The 17,356-nt window shown below is 36.7% G+C and overlaps 4 protein-coding genes across 4 annotated transcripts in view; 3 read left to right on the top strand and 1 right to left on the bottom strand.

Annotated features, from left to right (window-relative positions):
- LOC104783828 lies at window positions 698-3,740 on the top strand. The gene is made up of 4 exons (XM_010508931.1): window positions 698-1,471; window positions 1,613-1,766; window positions 1,903-3,266; window positions 3,450-3,740. Exons 1-4 carry the CDS (start codon window positions 698-700, stop codon window positions 3,738-3,740), a joined length of 2,583 nt encoding a protein of 860 aa, XP_010507233.1.
- On the top strand, window positions 9,005-9,715 carry LOC104780437 (17.6 kDa class I heat shock protein 3-like). Its single transcript, XM_010504938.2, has one exon. The coding sequence runs from the start codon at window positions 9,105-9,107 to the stop codon at window positions 9,576-9,578; it is 474 nt and encodes a 157-aa protein (XP_010503240.1). The 5' UTR covers window positions 9,005-9,104; the 3' UTR covers window positions 9,579-9,715.
- LOC104780438 (E3 UFM1-protein ligase 1 homolog) lies at window positions 9,692-15,792 on the bottom strand. Its single transcript, XM_010504939.2, has 20 exons — window positions 15,474-15,792; window positions 14,945-15,256; window positions 14,570-14,836; window positions 14,353-14,400; window positions 14,107-14,172; window positions 13,870-13,973; window positions 12,865-12,958; window positions 12,732-12,788; window positions 12,234-12,621; window positions 11,982-12,136; window positions 11,810-11,875; window positions 11,652-11,720; window positions 11,478-11,570; window positions 11,297-11,362; window positions 10,823-10,869; window positions 10,655-10,718; window positions 10,485-10,562; window positions 10,351-10,413; window positions 10,116-10,208; window positions 9,692-10,009 (listed from the first exon to the last, which is right to left on the bottom strand). Exons 1-20 carry the CDS (start codon window positions 15,645-15,647, stop codon window positions 9,896-9,898), a joined length of 2,418 nt encoding a protein of 805 aa, XP_010503241.1. The 5' UTR covers window positions 15,648-15,792; the 3' UTR covers window positions 9,692-9,895.
- The window catches only part of LOC104780436 (exosome complex exonuclease RRP46 homolog), a 4,363-nt gene continuing 2,891 nt past the window's right edge, over window positions 15,885-17,356 (top strand). Inside the window, exons 1-6 of the mRNA XM_010504937.1 lie at window positions 15,885-15,977; window positions 16,225-16,345; window positions 16,498-16,611; window positions 16,733-16,833; window positions 16,985-17,005; window positions 17,229-17,301. Of these exons, the coding sequence (XP_010503239.1) occupies window positions 16,240-16,345; window positions 16,498-16,611; window positions 16,733-16,833; window positions 16,985-17,005; window positions 17,229-17,301 (415 nt within the window). The 5' untranslated portion in view covers window positions 15,885-15,977; window positions 16,225-16,239. The remainder of the gene's footprint in view (window positions 15,978-16,224; window positions 16,346-16,497; window positions 16,612-16,732; window positions 16,834-16,984; window positions 17,006-17,228; window positions 17,302-17,356) is intronic.

Below are 17,356 nucleotides of genomic sequence, written 5' to 3'. Positions count from 1 at the left end.
CCAGGCGTATGGGGATGAGGAGATATATTGGTATCAGAAGAGTCGGAATAATTGGATGCGGCTAGGGGACAAAAATTCCGCATATTTTCATGCCTTAACAAAGCAGCGCAGAGCTCGTAATCGGATCACTGGTTTGTTCTCTAAGGATGACATCTGGTCGACCGAGGATGTGGATATTTGTAATACTGCGGTATCGTATTTTGACGAATTATTTACCTCCACAAATCCGGATAATTTTGAGGAGGCCCTAAGGGAGGTTAATTCGGTGATTATGGCGGAGGATAATGAGCAGCTCACCGGCCCTGCAACGGAGGCTGAAGTCAAGTCANCATAAGCCTCTAGTGGTTAATATTGGGGCCAAAAAACCGCGTGGAAAACAGAGCTTTAGTTTGATCGCCGTTGAATTGGTAAGGCGGGACTGATGGATGCAATCTCTTCGGGCTGGGGCGGGGGTGTGGACCAGGAATCAGGTAATGTTGTGCAGAAAATTGTGAATTGTCGAAAGGCGATCTCTCAGTGGCGCAAATCCCAAGTCCCAGTTGGTAGGGAACTCATTGAGGATTTGAAACGACAATTAGAGGTGGCGTTGGCTGATGACTTAATACCCCCATCTCAAATTTCAGAGTTACAAAATAGTTTATACCAGGCGTATGGGGATGAGGAGATATATTGGTATCAGAAGAGTCGGAATAAATAGATGCGGCTAGGGGACAAAAATTCCGCATATTTTCATGCCTTAACAAAGCAGCGCAGAGCTCGTAATCGGATCACTGGTTTGTTCTTTAAGGATGACATCTGGTCGACCGAGGATGTGGATATTTGTAATACTGCGGTATCGTATTTTGACGAATTATTTACCTCCACAAATCCGGATAATTTTGAGGAGGCCCTAAGGGAGGTTAATTCGGTGATTACGGCGGAGGATAATGAGCAGCTCACCGGCCCTGCAACAGAGGTTGAAGTCAAGTCGGCTCTGTTTATGATGCACCCGGATAAAGCCCCTGGTCCAGACGGGATGACAGCTTTGTTTTACCAAAAAGCATGGAGTATCGTTAAGACGGACCTTGTTGGTTTGGTTAATCGGTTTTTTGTGGAGGGAGTCTTTGATAAGGATCTCAATCGCACTCATATTTGTCTTATTCCAAAGGTGACCAAGCCAACTCGTATGGCAGAACTACGTCCGATTAGTTTGTGTACCGTTGGTTATAAGATTATTTCTAAGATATTGTGTCAGCGGCTTAAGAAGGTTTTACCTGGTCTTATCTCTGAAACTCAATCAGCTTTTGTTCCAGGTAGGTTGATCTCAGACAATATCCTTATTGCTCAAGAGATGTTTCATGGTTTACGTACAAATCCGTCATGTAAAGGGAAATTTATGGCCATAAAAACGGACATGAGTAAGGCATATGATAGGGTTGAGTGGGATTTTGTGGCAGCTTTGTTGCAGAAAATGGGTTTTGCAGAGTCTTGGGTCTCATGGATAATGTTTTGTGTCTCCTCGGTTGAGTATAAAGTTTTAATCAATGGACAGCCGAATGGTTTGATAGTCCCGCAGAGAGGATTACGACAGGGGGATCCTTTATCCCCTTATTTGTTCATTTTATGTACATAGGTTCTAATTGCAAATATACAGAAAGCAGAGAGGAATAAGCTTATTACAGGGATAAAGGTGGCGAACAAATGCCCGCCAATATCACATTTGTTGTTTGCTGATGATAGTCTATTTTTCTGTATGGCGGACAGAGATCAATGCCGGGTTATTCTAGGTATCTTGCATCAGTATGAGNGCTCAAGAGATGTTTCATGGTTTACGTACAAATCCGTCATGTAAAGGGAGATTTATGGCCATAAAAACGGACATGAGTAAGGCATATGATAGGGTTGAGTGGGATTTTGTGGCAGCTTTGTTGCAGAAAATGGGTTTTGCAGAGTCTTGGGTCTCATGGATAATGTTTTGTGTCTCCTCGGTTGAGTATAAAGTTTTAATCAATGGACAGCCGAATGGTTTGATAGTCCCGCAGAGAGGATTACGACAGGGGGATCCTTTATCCCCTTATTTGTTCATTTTATGTACAGAGGTTCTAATTGCAAATATACAGAAAGCAGAGAGGAATAAGCTTATTACAGGGATAAAGGTGGCGAACAAATGCCCGCCAATATCGCATTTGTTGTTTGCTGATGATAGTCTATTTTTCTGTAAGGCGGACAGAGATCAATGCCGGGTTATTCTAGATATCTTGCATCAGTATGAATCTGTTTCGGGACAACAAATAAATTTTTCAAAGTCCTCGGTCCAGTTTGGTCATAAGATTGATGACCAGACAACGGCAGAGTTGCAGGATGTTCTCGGGATCCCAACTTTGGGTGGTATGGGGTCATACCTAGGTTTACCTGAAAGTTTGGATGGGGCTAAAACCAAGGTTTTCTCTTTCGTCCGAGAACGGATTCAGAGTCGGACGAATGGTTGGACAGCAAATTTTCTTTCCAAAGGAGGAAGGGAGGTGATGATCAAATCTGTTGCAACTGCTGTTCCCACGTTTGTGATGTCATGTTTTCGGTTACCGAAAACAATTACATCCAAACTTACCAGTGCAGTTGCAAATTTTTGGTGGAGCACTAATGGACAGTCGAGGGGCATGCATTGGCTACCATGGGAGAAATTGTGTGTTAGCAAACAATTGGGTGGACTTGGATTTAGAAATGTGGATGACTTTAACTCGGCGTTATTGGCTAAGCAATTGTGGCGTCTGATTGATGTTCCGGACTCACTGTTTGCCAGGGTTTTTAAAAGTAGATATTATAGGAATACGCATCATATGGATCCGATTAGGTCATACTCTCCCTCCTATGGCTGGAGGAGTATATGTTCAGCTTGCTCTCTGGTTAATAAAGGACTTATTAAACGGGTTGGCTCCGGGGACACCATTTCTGTATGGTCTGACCCTTGGGTACCAGCTCAATTCCCGAGACCAGCTTTAAGTAAGGGCCTGGTAAAGGACCTTTCTCTTCAAATGAATCAGTTAATTGATCGACAGACAAATACTTGGCGTATGGATATGCTTAATGAGCATTTTGATCCACTGGACGTTGATTTGATAGGGGCTATACCTTTGGGTAGTAACCAGAAGGATGATCCCTTCGGTTGGCACTTAACGAAAACAGGGTTATATACAGTTAAATCAGGCTATCATGCTGCACGGCATGATGCATTTGGGACCTTTGCGGCAATTGGTTCTGGCCCGGAAATAACTACTCTCCTTGCTAGTGTATGGTAGGTCCGATGTCCTCCTAAAATTCAACATTTTATGTGGCAAGTTTTATCTGGATGTATTTCGGTTTCGGCAAATTTGGGGCGACGGGGTATTGTTTGTGATCTTGGTTGTGTACGGTGTGGGGCGGATGCGGAAACAATAAACCATGCACTTTTTGTGTGTCCTCCGGCCCGTCAGGTTTGGGCTCTCGCACACGTGCTCGTGGGGTCTATTGGCTTCCCAACGGATTCAGTCTATGCGAATGTTGACCACTTCTTAGGGCAACAGAATCCAGGGGCTCAGGTTGCGGCTTTCCCTTGGATTATGTGGTATATTTGGAAAGCAAGGAATGCACGCGTTTATGAGAATATTGTGGAGCGGCCGGAGGATATTGTTAGGATAGCAGAGGGCGAAGCTTCAGCGTGGCAGCAGGCTCAGGTAGAGGTTGATCAAGAGACCCTCCCTGCTAATTCCAAGGATCCCTGTTAGGGGGGCCACTGCTCCCCTCCCAACGGTTTTTTCAGGATATCGCTGCTTCATAGATGGATCTTGGAAGGCTGGTGATCCGTTTGCCGGTGCTGGATGGTGTTGTACCTCGCTCCAGACTCCATGGCCGTTGTTGGGCGCCAAAAATTTTAGGCGAAGTTTGTCTCCTTTACATGCTGAAGTTGAAGGGTTCCTTTGGGCGATGCGATGCATGATCGGCCATGATCTCAGAGAGGTGGCGTTCTACACAGACTGTTCAGATTTGGTGAAGATGGTGTCTTCTCCTTCCGACTGGCCAGCATTCTCGGCATATCTCGACGACATCAGGATTGATAGGGAGGAATTTTCTTCTTTTTCTTTATCTTTAGTTTCAAGAAATGCTAATGTAAGTGCGGATTCTTTGGCACGCCAAGCGCGTACATCTCCGCATCATGTTCTGTTTGTAAACAATTTCCCACCCAATTGACNAAAAAAAAAAAAAAAAAAAAAAAAAAAAAAAAAAAAAAAAAAAAAAAAAAAAAACTGAAACTTTTATTAAGTTATGATATCATTGGTTAAATCAAGGAAAAATAATGATATTGTAGAATTTATAAAATTATGTGAGATTTTAAATATGAGGTCATGAGAGTTATAGTGAAATATGTGTCTTTTTTTTAATAGATAATACAGAAATCGATATATAAAAATTAACTACTTGAGATTTACAAAAGTACAATTAATTGCATATTAATACATTTTTAACATGTTCTATTATATTAAATTAAATTCATTGAGAACACTACTATGATATTATTATGGGAGTTACAAACAAATTTTTGTACTTTTCCAACTTCTAAAATTAAAACCCATTTAATTTAAAAGTGAGTGTTTGTGGGTTCATAATTTGATTCAAAAGTATAATATGTTACACATTGATCGTTTAAAAGGAATAAGAACATCTATTTCTCAAATAAACTTGATTTTTTTTGTTAAAACCAACATATGTGATTTAAATTTAACTATGGAAATTTTAAAAATAAATATAAATAGATTAGAAAGGCAAGAAATATTTTATTTATATATAAATAAAATAAAATTTGAAAACAATGTTAAATATATATAATACTTTCTAAATAAAAATATAGAATCAAACTCTTACAACACATATGAGATATAACAACATTTGATATTGGTGGGAGAGGAGGAGAGAATGATTACTTATAAATGATAATCCAAATTAGATAATGGAGATGAATCTTTAAAAATAAGAAAAATGTAAAATATATATCATGTAGTCTCTAAAATTAAAATTTAGCATTAAAAATTTACAATGATATTTCATTTTTTTTGTAACCCATACAACAAAAATAAGAAATCAAAAAGAAAAAAAAATGAAAAATGATATGAGGTATTGAAACGACCCGACCCGTTTTTTTTTTTAATAAATAATAAATAGTAAATAATAATAATAAATAAATAATCTACAACTAGTGGTCTCATATCCACTAGCCACCTATCCACAATCACAACCAATAGCGGAATAACAAATACCATTAACTAATAAATATCCAATAATAAACCAATAATTATAACATGAATAATATCCAAATTCACCCAACATAAAACATAGAACCAGCAACCTAGCAATGTTTCTAATGACCCAATTTTAGCAACCTAGCAATGCCAGACAACAACCAACCGAGTCCCTAGAACATCCTCCCCTTCATTGCTTTGATTCCACGATCATACTTTGCCTTTACCTGCACCACAAACACAAATTGCAATGCATGAGTATTTTATAAACACTCAGTAAGGCAATCCTCCCATCTACTGGGCTATACACACAAGAAATAGAGACATCTCTAACCATCAACCAACAGTCAACAATCAACAATAACAAACCAGGGCCAAGCATCGACCGACACCAACATGCATCGACCGACACCAACATGCATCGACCGACACCAGTACAGGGTTGCGTCGACCGACGCATGGTACGCATCGACCGATTCTTCCATTGCATCGACCGACGCATGCTCGACATAACACGAAAACCCTAGGTTTATCGCGTCGTCCTCGCTGTTGCATCGACCGACGCACATGCCAAGCATCGTTTCTCCCCGAAGCTTCTCGCCGGATCTTCGTTCCTACAACCACAAAACTCGATCCCAAGCCACAAGAAAACTTCCCAACGTCCCAAACAACATTCTAACAAGCCTAACAACACATAACAAGCAGATCAGAGAAATCTCCAACTTAGATAAGCCATTATCATGCACTTACCTTTGCCAAGAAGATTTTGAACCTCAAACAAGCAAAACAACACTCCCAGGAAGCTCCTACAACGATCCCAGCTACAGATCTCTACACGAACAGCCTCAAAATCACCCAAAATCCTCAAGAACACTCAAGAACCTTTTCTCTCTTTTCTTCTCTCAAAAACGGTCAAACTCGCCGAATGAGACAAAACTCGCGTTCAAGAGTTTTCCCTAAACCCAAAACGCAGCGTTTAACTTAAACTTGTCCGCATTTAACTGGCTTTGCATCGACCGATGTAATCCCTAAACCGGGATTTTGGTTCGCGGATGTTACAGGTATTGTGGAAGAGAATGAGAGAAGTGGAAGAGAATGAGAGAATGTGAAAATGAGAAAGTGAAAAAATGCCGGTTTAGAGAATGAGAGAATGAGAGAATGCTTATTTATATGATAAGAATTGATGGAAGTTACATTTAGAATTATGGAAGTTACAATTATAATTTATTTTGTTTGAATAAAATTGAGTGATGGAATATGATTAATGCATAATTTATTTTATTTTCAGTTATAATTTTATTTTAATGTATGAGTTAAATGTATTGTGTTAATTAGGTCTTAAATATTGTTTAAAGCAATTAAACAATTAGAAAGCAAAAAAAAAAAAAATAGAAAGCATTAAATGAAAATCAATCAATAAGGAGAGACTAAAACTTTACTTTTATGTATATGATTTAATAATTCTAAATATTTTTTGCTAGCAATTTTAGTTTAATCATTTTGCAAGAACCACATTTTATTGTTCGTTCAAGTTTCGCTATTTATAGTACAAATTATAGCGAATATTACATATAATATTCTTTATAATATTTTTATACTTTATTTTACAATCTTTCATTTATTCAACTTTTTTACAATCATACACTTTACTATCATATTTTATCTTTTATATATCACACATGTTTTTATTATTTATCACACACTTAGTGTCACATTCATTATTTATTTGACTGGTTGTTGTCCCAAAACTAATCATTTTCTATTGCATTCAAGAAACAAATTTCGAAAACTCCTCCTAATTAAGATATATGAATTTAACCACTGGGGCACTGATTCCATGCTAAGTAGGTCTATTGATTCCTCTATTCATTTTCATCTTCTTTCCTATGATCCTTCGGTTTTAATAAACACACTAGATTAGAACTGTGCTAGAGCACGGGTTGAAATTTCTTTTATTTATATTATAGTTTTATATAAAATATAACTTTTGTGATTGTTTTTAGAAGGTGTTATGAATAAAAGTTAAGAACCGGGTTGAAATTTAGGACCCGGGTTAAAAGTGATTGTTTTTAAAAGTTGTTGTGAAGAATATTAATTTTTGAGATTTTGTTGCTGGTTACTTAAATATTCAGTGGAGATTTCATTTTATTTTTTTAGAATATCTTTTTGAAGAGGATCTTAAATGGAGATTTAACTAATGGTTACAACCCATATAACCTATAACCTATCAAATATCAAAAAAATAATTTTATAATCTATATTATATAGTTTACACAAAAAAAGTTGTGTACTTCCGTTTTACTATAAGACTAGATTAAAACCCGTGCTAAAGCACGTGTTGAAATTCATTTTATTTACATTGTAATTTTTTTATAAAATATAATTTATGTGATTATTTTTAAAAGTTTTTTGGATAAAATATTATGTAATAAATCATATGCTAAATATGATGACTTGAAAAAGACACTTATTTTGTAAGTTTTATATTGTTAATGATTCTAGATAAGTACCCGTACTATAACATTGGTTAAATTTTATATTATACAAAATTTTGTATATTTTCTATTTTAAAATAGAATTTTAATATGTTGTATTAGTTTATATACGTGAAGTTATTTCAACAATGTATATTTTATCTCATGACTTGAATGTCATTATAAGACATAATTTTGTGAATTTGGTTTTTAAAAAGCGAGTTATTATATTATGAATAATTTAATATATTGTTATACTTTTTGTTTTAATATACTTGGTTTTTTAAAATTCTTTCATATTATAGTGACATATTATTGACATTGCTATAACAAATCAATTTAGAGTGTTTATAATTTCTAACTTTAATATCAAATTTCAATATTTTAAAAATATTTCAAAATAAATTATTTAAAGTTTATTATATTATATAAAATAATAAAATTCAACAAAAAGTATGAAATTGAATTTAAATATTCAAATTTTGACCCGTTACTTAGTAAAAAATTTAATTCAATAGAAATTATTTTTAAAAAATAATATTAATAAAAATTGAATATTTTATAGATTGAATCATCTATATTTATTTTTAAAAATTCAACTTATGGTATATCTAGAAATAAAACTGTTATTTAATTATAATAAATAATATGAGAATTTATTTGTTTCACAAAATAAACTTATATATAAAAATGAGAGGTGCAGTATAATAATAATTAAAAAATTAATATGTTAAGTTAGATATCAAATTTTTTTATTTGATGAATAATTTAATAAAAAAAATTAATATGGTGAGTTAGATGATATCAAATTATTTTTTAAAATATTCTATTTAAGATTTTTGAAAATAATAAATTCAAACTATACAAATAATATAAAAATTAATTTATAACTTATTTATAACTTATTTATAACCAACTAATTAAAATTATATAGTTTACAAAATATTATGTACTTCATAGGGGATTTTTCTTTAGCATTAAAACACACGTGTTCATTGTAAGTAATAGACGTCTGACTAATTGAATGTCATATCGTAGTTAAGGCCCATTAACGAAGCCCATGTACAATAAAACGGCATAGCGTTCACAGGCCTAGCTACTGAATTGCAAGTCGTCTAAACCCTCTCAACATCGAAACTTCTTGAAAGCACCTGAGAAATCTGGTAGCCGAAGACGAACGTTATAAAGAAAAGAAAAAGACAAAACCTGAATTTTCAAGAACCTTACAGAACTTTCTCTCTCTCTTATCCTCTACCCTCCCATCTTTTCTCCCTATAAATATGCCACGACACATATAGGTGTCGGCATCAACAAAGAGTTAAGAGTTTCCATAGCTAAGCAAAACAAAACAGAGCAAATCGTCAAGAGTATAAGTGAAACAATGTCTCTAATTCCGAGCATTTTTGGAGGCCGCAGAACAAACGTGTTCGACCCTTTCTCGCTAGACGTATGGGATCCGTTCGAAGGATTCATGAGGCCGTCAGGGTTGGCAAACGCACCGGCCAAGGACGTCGCCGCTTTCACAAACCCTAAAGTGGACTGGAGCGAGACACCTGAGGTGCACGTGTTCAAGGCGGACTTGCCGGGGCTTAAGAAGGAAGAGGTGAAGGTAGAGGTTGAAGATGGGAACATACTTCAGATCAGCGGTGAGAGGAGCAGTGAGGATGAAGAGAAGAGTGACAAGTGGCACCGTGTGGAGAGGTCGAGGGGGAAGTTTATGAGGAGGTTTAGGCTGCCAGAGAATGCCAAGGTGGAGGAAGTGAAGGCGTGCATGGAGAATGGTGTGTTGTCCGTCACGGTGCCAAAAGTTCCTGAGAGGAAGCCTGAGGTCAAGTCTATTGATATCTCTGGTTAAGCGTTACTTGGGAGGTTGAATGACAATAATAATGTGTGCTTGTGTGACTTCCCTTTATCCTTCTTTTTCTTGTAATCATCAATCTCGTTGTATCAAGATAATATAAGTAAATCTTAATAAAAGAGTGTTTTGAAATATATAAGCCTCCATATATAGATAGTTAAGGTCAAAACCATGCAAATCTTTTGTATATTGAAATTTCAACGGAACTCTCCAGATATGAGTCGATTTTTCCTATTCCTAATAAGATTTATCCGGAGTGACCTTGGTCTTAACAGCAAAATACTAAGGTAAACTTCCGACCTGACTCTGTTGGATTAGGATTGTTGTTGTGGCTGTGACTCGCCAAGGACGATGGTTCTAAGCAATGGCATCTGGCTCTCGAGAAATTCCCGTTTGGTCAAGATTCTATCTGAGGAGCAGTCGTGTTCCTGTACATGTGAATGAACAGCTTAAAGAGATCATTCGCTACAGAGATTTATTGGCTGCATTTCAAATGAAAATTTGATGCCCACGAAATAAGAGAAGTATATGAACCTCGCCGGATGAAGCTGACATTAGAGCAAGAAGAGTTACAGTTGCTGTTTGGTAATCTGTCAAAGTCTTGTATGCAGATTCATCAAGTTTATCCTGAAATAGACATGTTGGCCACGAAAAAATAAGACCACGATATAATACAGAGTAACCAGACACCTGTGACTGCGGAAGAAAAAAGGAATGATCGAGAGAGAAGATTATATGGTTAGTGTGAATCTCTCGTAGGATGTAATACCTTCAAGTGAGAGATAGCCGCAGCAATGGCTCTACCAGGGGCTTGTAGAGCTTTACTGTGAATCTGTCGAATTCCAACCATGAGTTAATTCCGGATTTAAAGCACAGAGTAGTTACACAAACGTGGATATGTACCTTAATGAAAAGGAGAGAGACAACTTTAGCGAGAAGTGCAACAGGGTCTGATTGGGTAGAAACTTGAGATGTCAGATCCTGCAAGCACAGATAACATCATCACTGAAGGGATAAAAAGCAGTGATCGGAGATCATAAAATTAGAAAAAAACGAGATGGTGTGGTACATACCTTACGATATGAATGTAGGAGTGTCCTTTCCAGTTTTTTGTCAAGCTTCTTCAAGACTAATCCACTGCACAAATATAATTAACATGCAGTTCAAATCCAGTGAAAAGTTAAAACCAAATTAAGCAGACTTGCTTCAGAGATTCCTCAAAAAAATAAGAATTATAATACCTTTCTTCTGCCAGGTCTCTGAAGGTGATCATGAAAGTGTCTACACGCTGAAACAAAATAATCCCATCAAATGGCGCTTAGAATGTATTCATTAGAAGAGCCAAAGTGAAACCACCCTTTAAGAGGATTACTAACTACGTAGCGGAAAATAGATCAGGCCTAAGTTATAATAAAGATTATTAACTAGGTAGCGGAAAACAGATCAGGCCTAAGTTATAATAAATATTTTTCTATAGAATCTATAGCTATATATGGCTATGTGCACCACCATATTTTTGTAAAGATCCCTGACTCCCATTACAAATTTTATCAGAGCAGAAACTTTGGCTGTACATAAACATGGTTTGTCACAGGAGAAGAGGAATCGAGATGGCAGAACAAAAAAGAAACAGGCAACCAATTTTTCAACATGCCAGGCGTTATGTTTTTAACAAATAAGGAAAAAAGAAATATATCCATTAAGGAAGGTCTAACCTTTCCCTCCAATGCCTCCACTAATGCAAGAGCCTTTTTCGGAAGAGAACCGTTGAGATTCTTAGCCTGCCCCAAAAGAAAAGGAAACATGGGAGAGTCAAACATCGGCTAGCAGTATAGACAATAAGAGAAAGTGCAACAATACAGTACTAAGTTAGATTAGTGCTCAAAATTGCATTACAAGGGCAGTTCTCTCAGAAGAATCAAGCAAAACTGGATCTTGTGTTTTGGATTCTCCAGCTTCAATACCATTCTTCAGTTTGTTGTGGATATCCTGAGTTGATCATCGAAGGTTGATTAGTTAAATAAAAAATACGAAGATGATCTTAGAAACACCATTTTATTTTTGACCTACCAACCCATGAAGAAGTGTATCAGCAATTGTAGCTGCTGTTGTTCTCAGCAGATGCCTATGTAAAACAACCTAGGAACAGAAGACAAGAAAGTGTTACACAGTAGCTTCTTTGAATAGTAAGAGCGCTGCTTGCAAAATGACTGAAAGAAAGTACTTACTGAAGTTGATTGGTCATCTTCGAAAAGCTCTATCGCTTTTTCGTACAGCTGAATATTTAGGAAAGACTGCCAAAAGGAAATCCACGAAAAATAAGGTCACAAAATACTATCATGCTGGGTGGTGATTAGTCAAGCAAAAGATAAAACTATAATTGAAGTAGTTGGTTTCAACCTCATCAAGCTTTTTCTGCAGATCATCAATCAAGCGCCTCAATCTATCTGCATTTTCTGTGAAGATTTTCTTTCTTCTCTCCTTTAGTGAATTAATAAGCATAGGTTTCATATGATCAGCTAAATGCTTAAGAATCGAATCTGGGTTCTCCATACCTGCAAGAAATCCCAGAATTTATGTCACATGCACTCAAAATTCATAGCTACATAATTTTTTTTTATGCATACATAGAGAAAAAGTTCTCAGGTGTACCATCATCATCAAATTCAGGCACAGAGTCAACAATCTTTTTCATCACCCATTCGTCTGGCGGAATAATATTATTACTTTCTTGTGCCTTAACCGACTCTTTCTTGCCTCCTGCTTTTGAATCCACCTTCTGTGATGACGATGAATCCCTGCCTTTCTTCTGGTTTCTTTTAGATTTTGGACGCGCGTCCTCTTCCTCCTCTGGAACAGTTTCTACGGTGGCTGCCTTCGTGCTGACAGACTTTCCTTTTTTCTTCCTTGACCCTTTATCTGTATTAGCAGGTATGCTTTCTGTCGACTCTGATGATTTGCTTGAAGAATCTATCACACTACAAGTAGAAGCTTGGATGCTAAACGCTTCTGCCTCTTTCTCAATTTGATCATATATGCCCTAAACATTAGTAGGTAAACCAAAGCATAGTTCAGATGGAGAAAACCAAATGGGAAAGACAGCAGCTCGTAACGAAACTACTAATAATACCCTTCATTTCATCTGTTTACCTTGATAAACCCACTGCTTAGGACGTAGGATTCGCCCAAGATAAGTGCTTTGTCAGCCTGAAAGGCTAAATAAATCAGCAATTTATTACAAAAGGATGTTGACTAGTTATCAAATTTGGTAAAAATATTCCACCTTGAGAGCTGATTGGACAGAGCGACAAAGAAGCAACATCTTGTTTGCATCTTGTGACGTGAATGATGAAGGTAATACAGAGAGGGAATCAATCCTGAACCCAGTATCAAGGGTTTCAGTAAAACGGATCTAGTGATATAAGCAGGATAGCAAAAAAGAAAACAAACATCATAGGTGGAGGGAAGAAGAGTACGAGAAATTTAATCTCACCAACTGTTTTGCTCAATAGCATCCTCGGTTGCTGAATCCAGCATCTCAATCATTGAGGAATGAATAAATACAGCAGCTAAAGGTGAACCATCTGGATATCTAGACTATACATGTCACAAAACACAACTTATAATGAGAAAAAAGTGAAGGAGGCAACATAATAATTATTCTAGCTATCATTCCCTAACTTCAATTTCCTCAAACTATTGAAAAATCACGTTAAACATGATACAATACCTGTAAGAACTGTACAGCTTGAGAAATCCCAAGCTTCTGCATGGTCTCATAGGAGATGTAGGAATTCTGCAGGAATACGGAGAAAAGAAACCATAAAATTGTTGATTCACCATTTTTTCAAGAAAGAATAATATATAAAACAAACTAAAACTGCAGTCTGATGAATTTAAAATTTTAGTTCTGTCCAAAAACCAACTGATAAATAAACGGACTGAGGACATTTCAGAAAAAAAATGATGATCAAACCTGTGAAAAAGAAGAGTCTACGCATTCTTTTTGAGCAATTGCAAAAGCCTGCCACAAAAATCAAACAAGTTACTCTAATGAATGGTTACTGAACAAGGAAAACAGCAAGCATAGACAAGAGTGCTCTCATGAAATTTTAAAGACTGTCGTTATTTAGTGATAGAGTTGTAAATCCATCAGTGCCAGAATCCCANTCCTGAACCCAGTATCAAGGGTTTCAGTAAAACGGATCTAGTGATATAAGCAGGATAGCAAAAAAGAAAACAAACATCATAGGTGGAGGGAAGAAGAGTACGAGAAATTTAATCTCACCAACTGTTTTGCTCAATAGCATCCTCGGTTGCTGAATCCAGCATCTCAATCATTGAGGAATGAATAAATACAGCAGCTAAAGGTGAACCATCTGGATATCTAGACTATACATGTCACAAAACACAACTTATAATGAGAAAAAAGTGAAGGAGGCAACATAATAATTATTCTAGCTATCATTCCCTAACTTCAATTTCCTCAAACTATTGAAAAATCACGTTAAACATGATACAATACCTGTAAGAACTGTACAGCTTGAGAAATCCCAAGCTTCTGCATGGTCTCATAGGAGATGTAGGAATTCTGCAGGAATACGGAGAAAAGAAACCATAAAATTGTTGATTCACCATTTTTTCAAGAAAGAATAATATATAAAACAAACTAAAACTGCAGTCTGATGAATTTAAAATTTTAGTTCTGTCCAAAAACCAACTGATAAATAAACGGACTGAGGACATTTCAGAAAAAAAATGATGATCAAACCTGTGAAAAAGAAGAGTCTACGCATTCTTTTTGAGCAATTGCAAAAGCCTGCCACAAAAATCAAACAAGTTACTCTAATGAATGGTTACTGAACAAGGAAAACAGCAAGCATAGACAAGAGTGCTCTCATGAAATTTTAAAGACTGTCGTTATTTAGTGATAGAGTTGTAAATCCATCAGTGCCAGAATCCCAAAAGATAAGAATTTTTTGACATACGCTAGTAGTCCAATGGGTTCCAGCACGTAGTGATCCAAGCATCTCCTCTTCTTTCAACAGTCGGTTGAATATAGACTGGAAAAACGAATTCTCAACAGCAACTCCACTGGCTCCATTCATTTCTTGTACCAACTGTTGCAATGGTGCCCACAATGCCGACAAGCTGGAGGGAACAAATATACCCCTGGAAGCACCTCGAACCATAGCAGTCACACGTGCTACATAAGCAGGCGTATATAACTGTCCACCTTCTAGCTTAGCGTTCACCTTAAAAATATTAAAACATAAAATAAATAAAAATCCAAAGATATTAAAAGCTCACATTCACTTAAACAAATATTGGAAAGCTCAAGAGTAGATAGAAAGCACAATTACCAAAGTTCCAAGTCGAGGCTCCAAAACTGATTGCACCAACTCAGAGCCAACCTGTAACTGACCAGCAAGTTCAGCCACAGCAATTTGACTGCATTCTTGAAGCCTCTCGTTAATTTCTTCAGCAATCGAATCCCAATAATTCTGTGATATTATCTCTCCCTGGACAAGCATTAGTCCTGGATCACTCAACACCACATCTTGTGCTTGCTTCTCCACATAATACAAATCAACCCCAATCGTATCTGCCAGATCAATTACAGATATACGTCCCAGTTTACTAATCTCACGAGTAATTTCATTCCTCAATTGCTCCTGCAACAAACCAAAACACAATTTACACCAAAACCTCGATCAAGCAATTTAACTTCATTGTTTTTTCCGATTAAATTCCTCATGCAACAAGCAGAGCTATCGGTTTCACACTCCATCAACAGATAACTCACATCATGATACCAAAATTGTACGCAAAACCATTTGTAGATTCTCGTAGAGTCTAAATTCACACCGGAAACGAAATAGAATCGAGTACCTGAGTGATGTATTCTTTTCCGGTGACGGTATGAAGCAGATCGAAGTCTATAACGCCAAGCTCCTGAAGCTTTTGAACCAATTCAACAACATTTCGATCCGATAATCTCACGCTTGACTTCACCTGTTGAGCGAACTCGAACTGACGCTGCAATTCCAACAATTCATCATCCATCTTCTTCGCGTTATCGTCGGAATTTGAATCTCAGATCAGATTTGAATATCGTCGATTCAAGGAATCAATCGTCAGTTATACTGAAGATTTTTTTTTCTCCGGACGATTGTTTTATGTTCAAACGCCGCATTGAGTATCTTTCCTCATCAGTTTACTGGTTAAAAGTCAAACAAATGATTTAATAACCGGACCGACCGGTCTGTCTTGGTACACTATAATTGATTTGAAATTGAGAGTTTTGTAACTTAAAACCCAAATAAACCCTAATTCCTCAGAACGATTCTTCTTCTCTTCCAGCTTCCAGTTCCGTAGCTGTGTATTCTCTCTTTGGTTAGTCTTCTTGTTTGATAAGAAATCGTCTCTTCTCTTTTTCAAGCTTCCTCGAAATTAGGTTTTTACTCTAGCTGTGTTGATTCGTGTTCTGTAGTTGTTTCTTTTTGTTTAGACATTGTCTCGAGTATTGTAGGATTGAAAGAACCAGTTTTTGTTTTCAGTGGTACAATTCGTAGTTATAGCATATGATAATTTGAATTTGTGACCAAAGATGCTTACTTTATGAAACCCTTGTTTTGTGAAGAAGTATTTTGGAGCAATGGAGATTGATAGAGTAGATGGAAGAACACCGAATCAGCTGAGACCACTTGCTTGTTCTCGTAACATCCTTCATCGTCCTCATGGCTCCGCTAGCTGGTCGCAAGGTATTTGTTTCAATCTCCATGTATCCTTGTTTTGTTTGATTGCATATAATCTAGCTTTGTCAATATCTCTTATGGGTATAAAATATTTTAACTCCTTTTTGAATGGGATTGATGGAACTTTCTAATGGGTGTGCTTCTCGTTTTTATTTCAGGAGATACCAAAGTTCTTGCTGCAGTTTATGGACCTAAAGCAGGAACAAAGAAGAATGAAAATGCTGAGAAGGCTTGTTTTGAAGTCATATGGAAGCCTAAAACCGGGCAGATTGGTACTCGTTAAATTCAGTTGTAGTTCAATCATTTCTTTATGTTTCTTTGTTGCTTGAGTATGTGGTACAAGTGATTCTTGGTTTTAAGATTCTGACTGACTTTTACTTTGCATAATGATAGGGAAAGTAGAAAAGGAGTGTGAGATGATACTGAAAAGGACGATACAGAGTATTTGTGTTTTGACAGTTAATCCAAATACCACCACCTCTGTGATAATTCAGGTGAGCAGCGCTATTCAGTGTTGTGTATATCGATTCTTCATCCATTTTAGTACCTCTCCACTCCTTTGTAATAATTGTCCTGCCTTGTATGATTCTCAATTTATCAATTTGAGTTGTTTCTGATGTTTTCTTTTTTTTGGCTCCCGTGTAGGTTGTACATGATGATGGTTCTGTATCCTTTTTTCTGGTCCTTGCCCCTTGGAAACCGTTTACTGTTGCTGTATCAAACACATAATCCGGTATATGCAATGCCGATTTGAGCATTTATATAGTTTTTAGTAGTGAAAGCTTGTAATCCTATAAGCTGGGAGTGTGAATATGTGTTAGTGAAATAATTGGTACATTAATATAGAAGATAGTATTGGCTGCTTGTTCCTTGATTCAATTCTGTGTAGCTTCTACCGTGTGCGATAAATGCAGCATGTGCAGCGCTTGTCGATGCAGGAATCCCTATGAAGCATCTTGCTGGTACTTCTTTGCAACTTTATACTCTTCTCTAATTGACTTTGTGAACTTTGTGTGT

Source organism: Camelina sativa, chromosome 4 (genome assembly GCF_000633955.1).
Source record: "Camelina sativa cultivar DH55 chromosome 4, Cs, whole genome shotgun sequence".
Taxonomy (NCBI): domain Eukaryota; kingdom Viridiplantae; phylum Streptophyta; class Magnoliopsida; order Brassicales; family Brassicaceae; genus Camelina; species Camelina sativa.
Note: the sequence above shows the minus strand (reverse complement) of the source record. Positions and strands in the feature narration are given on the sequence as shown.

Bases quoted from the DNA above. Each gene is read 5' to 3' on its own strand.
- LOC104783828 (XM_010508931.1), top strand. From the start codon at position 698: ATGCGGCTAGGGGACAAAAATTCCGCATATTTTCATGCCTTAACAAAG. The intron at 1,472-1,612 runs GTCTCATGGATA...TTATGTACATAG, and splicing joins TGGGTTTTGCAGAGTCTTGG to GTTCTAATTGCAAATATACA. The intron at 1,767-1,902 runs GTATCTTGCATC...ATTTTGTGGCAG, and splicing joins TCAATGCCGGGTTATTCTAG to CTTTGTTGCAGAAAATGGGT.
- LOC104780437 (XM_010504938.2), top strand. From the start codon at position 9,105: ATGTCTCTAATTCCGAGCATTTTTGGAGGCCGCAGAACAAACGTGTTC.
- LOC104780438 (XM_010504939.2), bottom strand. From the start codon at position 15,647: ATGGATGATGAATTGTTGGAATTGCAGCGTCAGTTCGAGTTCGCTCAA. The intron at 12,789-12,864 runs GTGGAATATTTT...TTAGCCTTTCAG, and splicing joins CTGTCCAATCAGCTCTCAAG to GCTGACAAAGCACTTATCTT. The intron at 11,363-11,477 runs GTAATGCAATTT...CTTTTGGGGCAG, and splicing joins CTTCTGAGAGAACTGCCCTT to GCTAAGAATCTCAACGGTTC.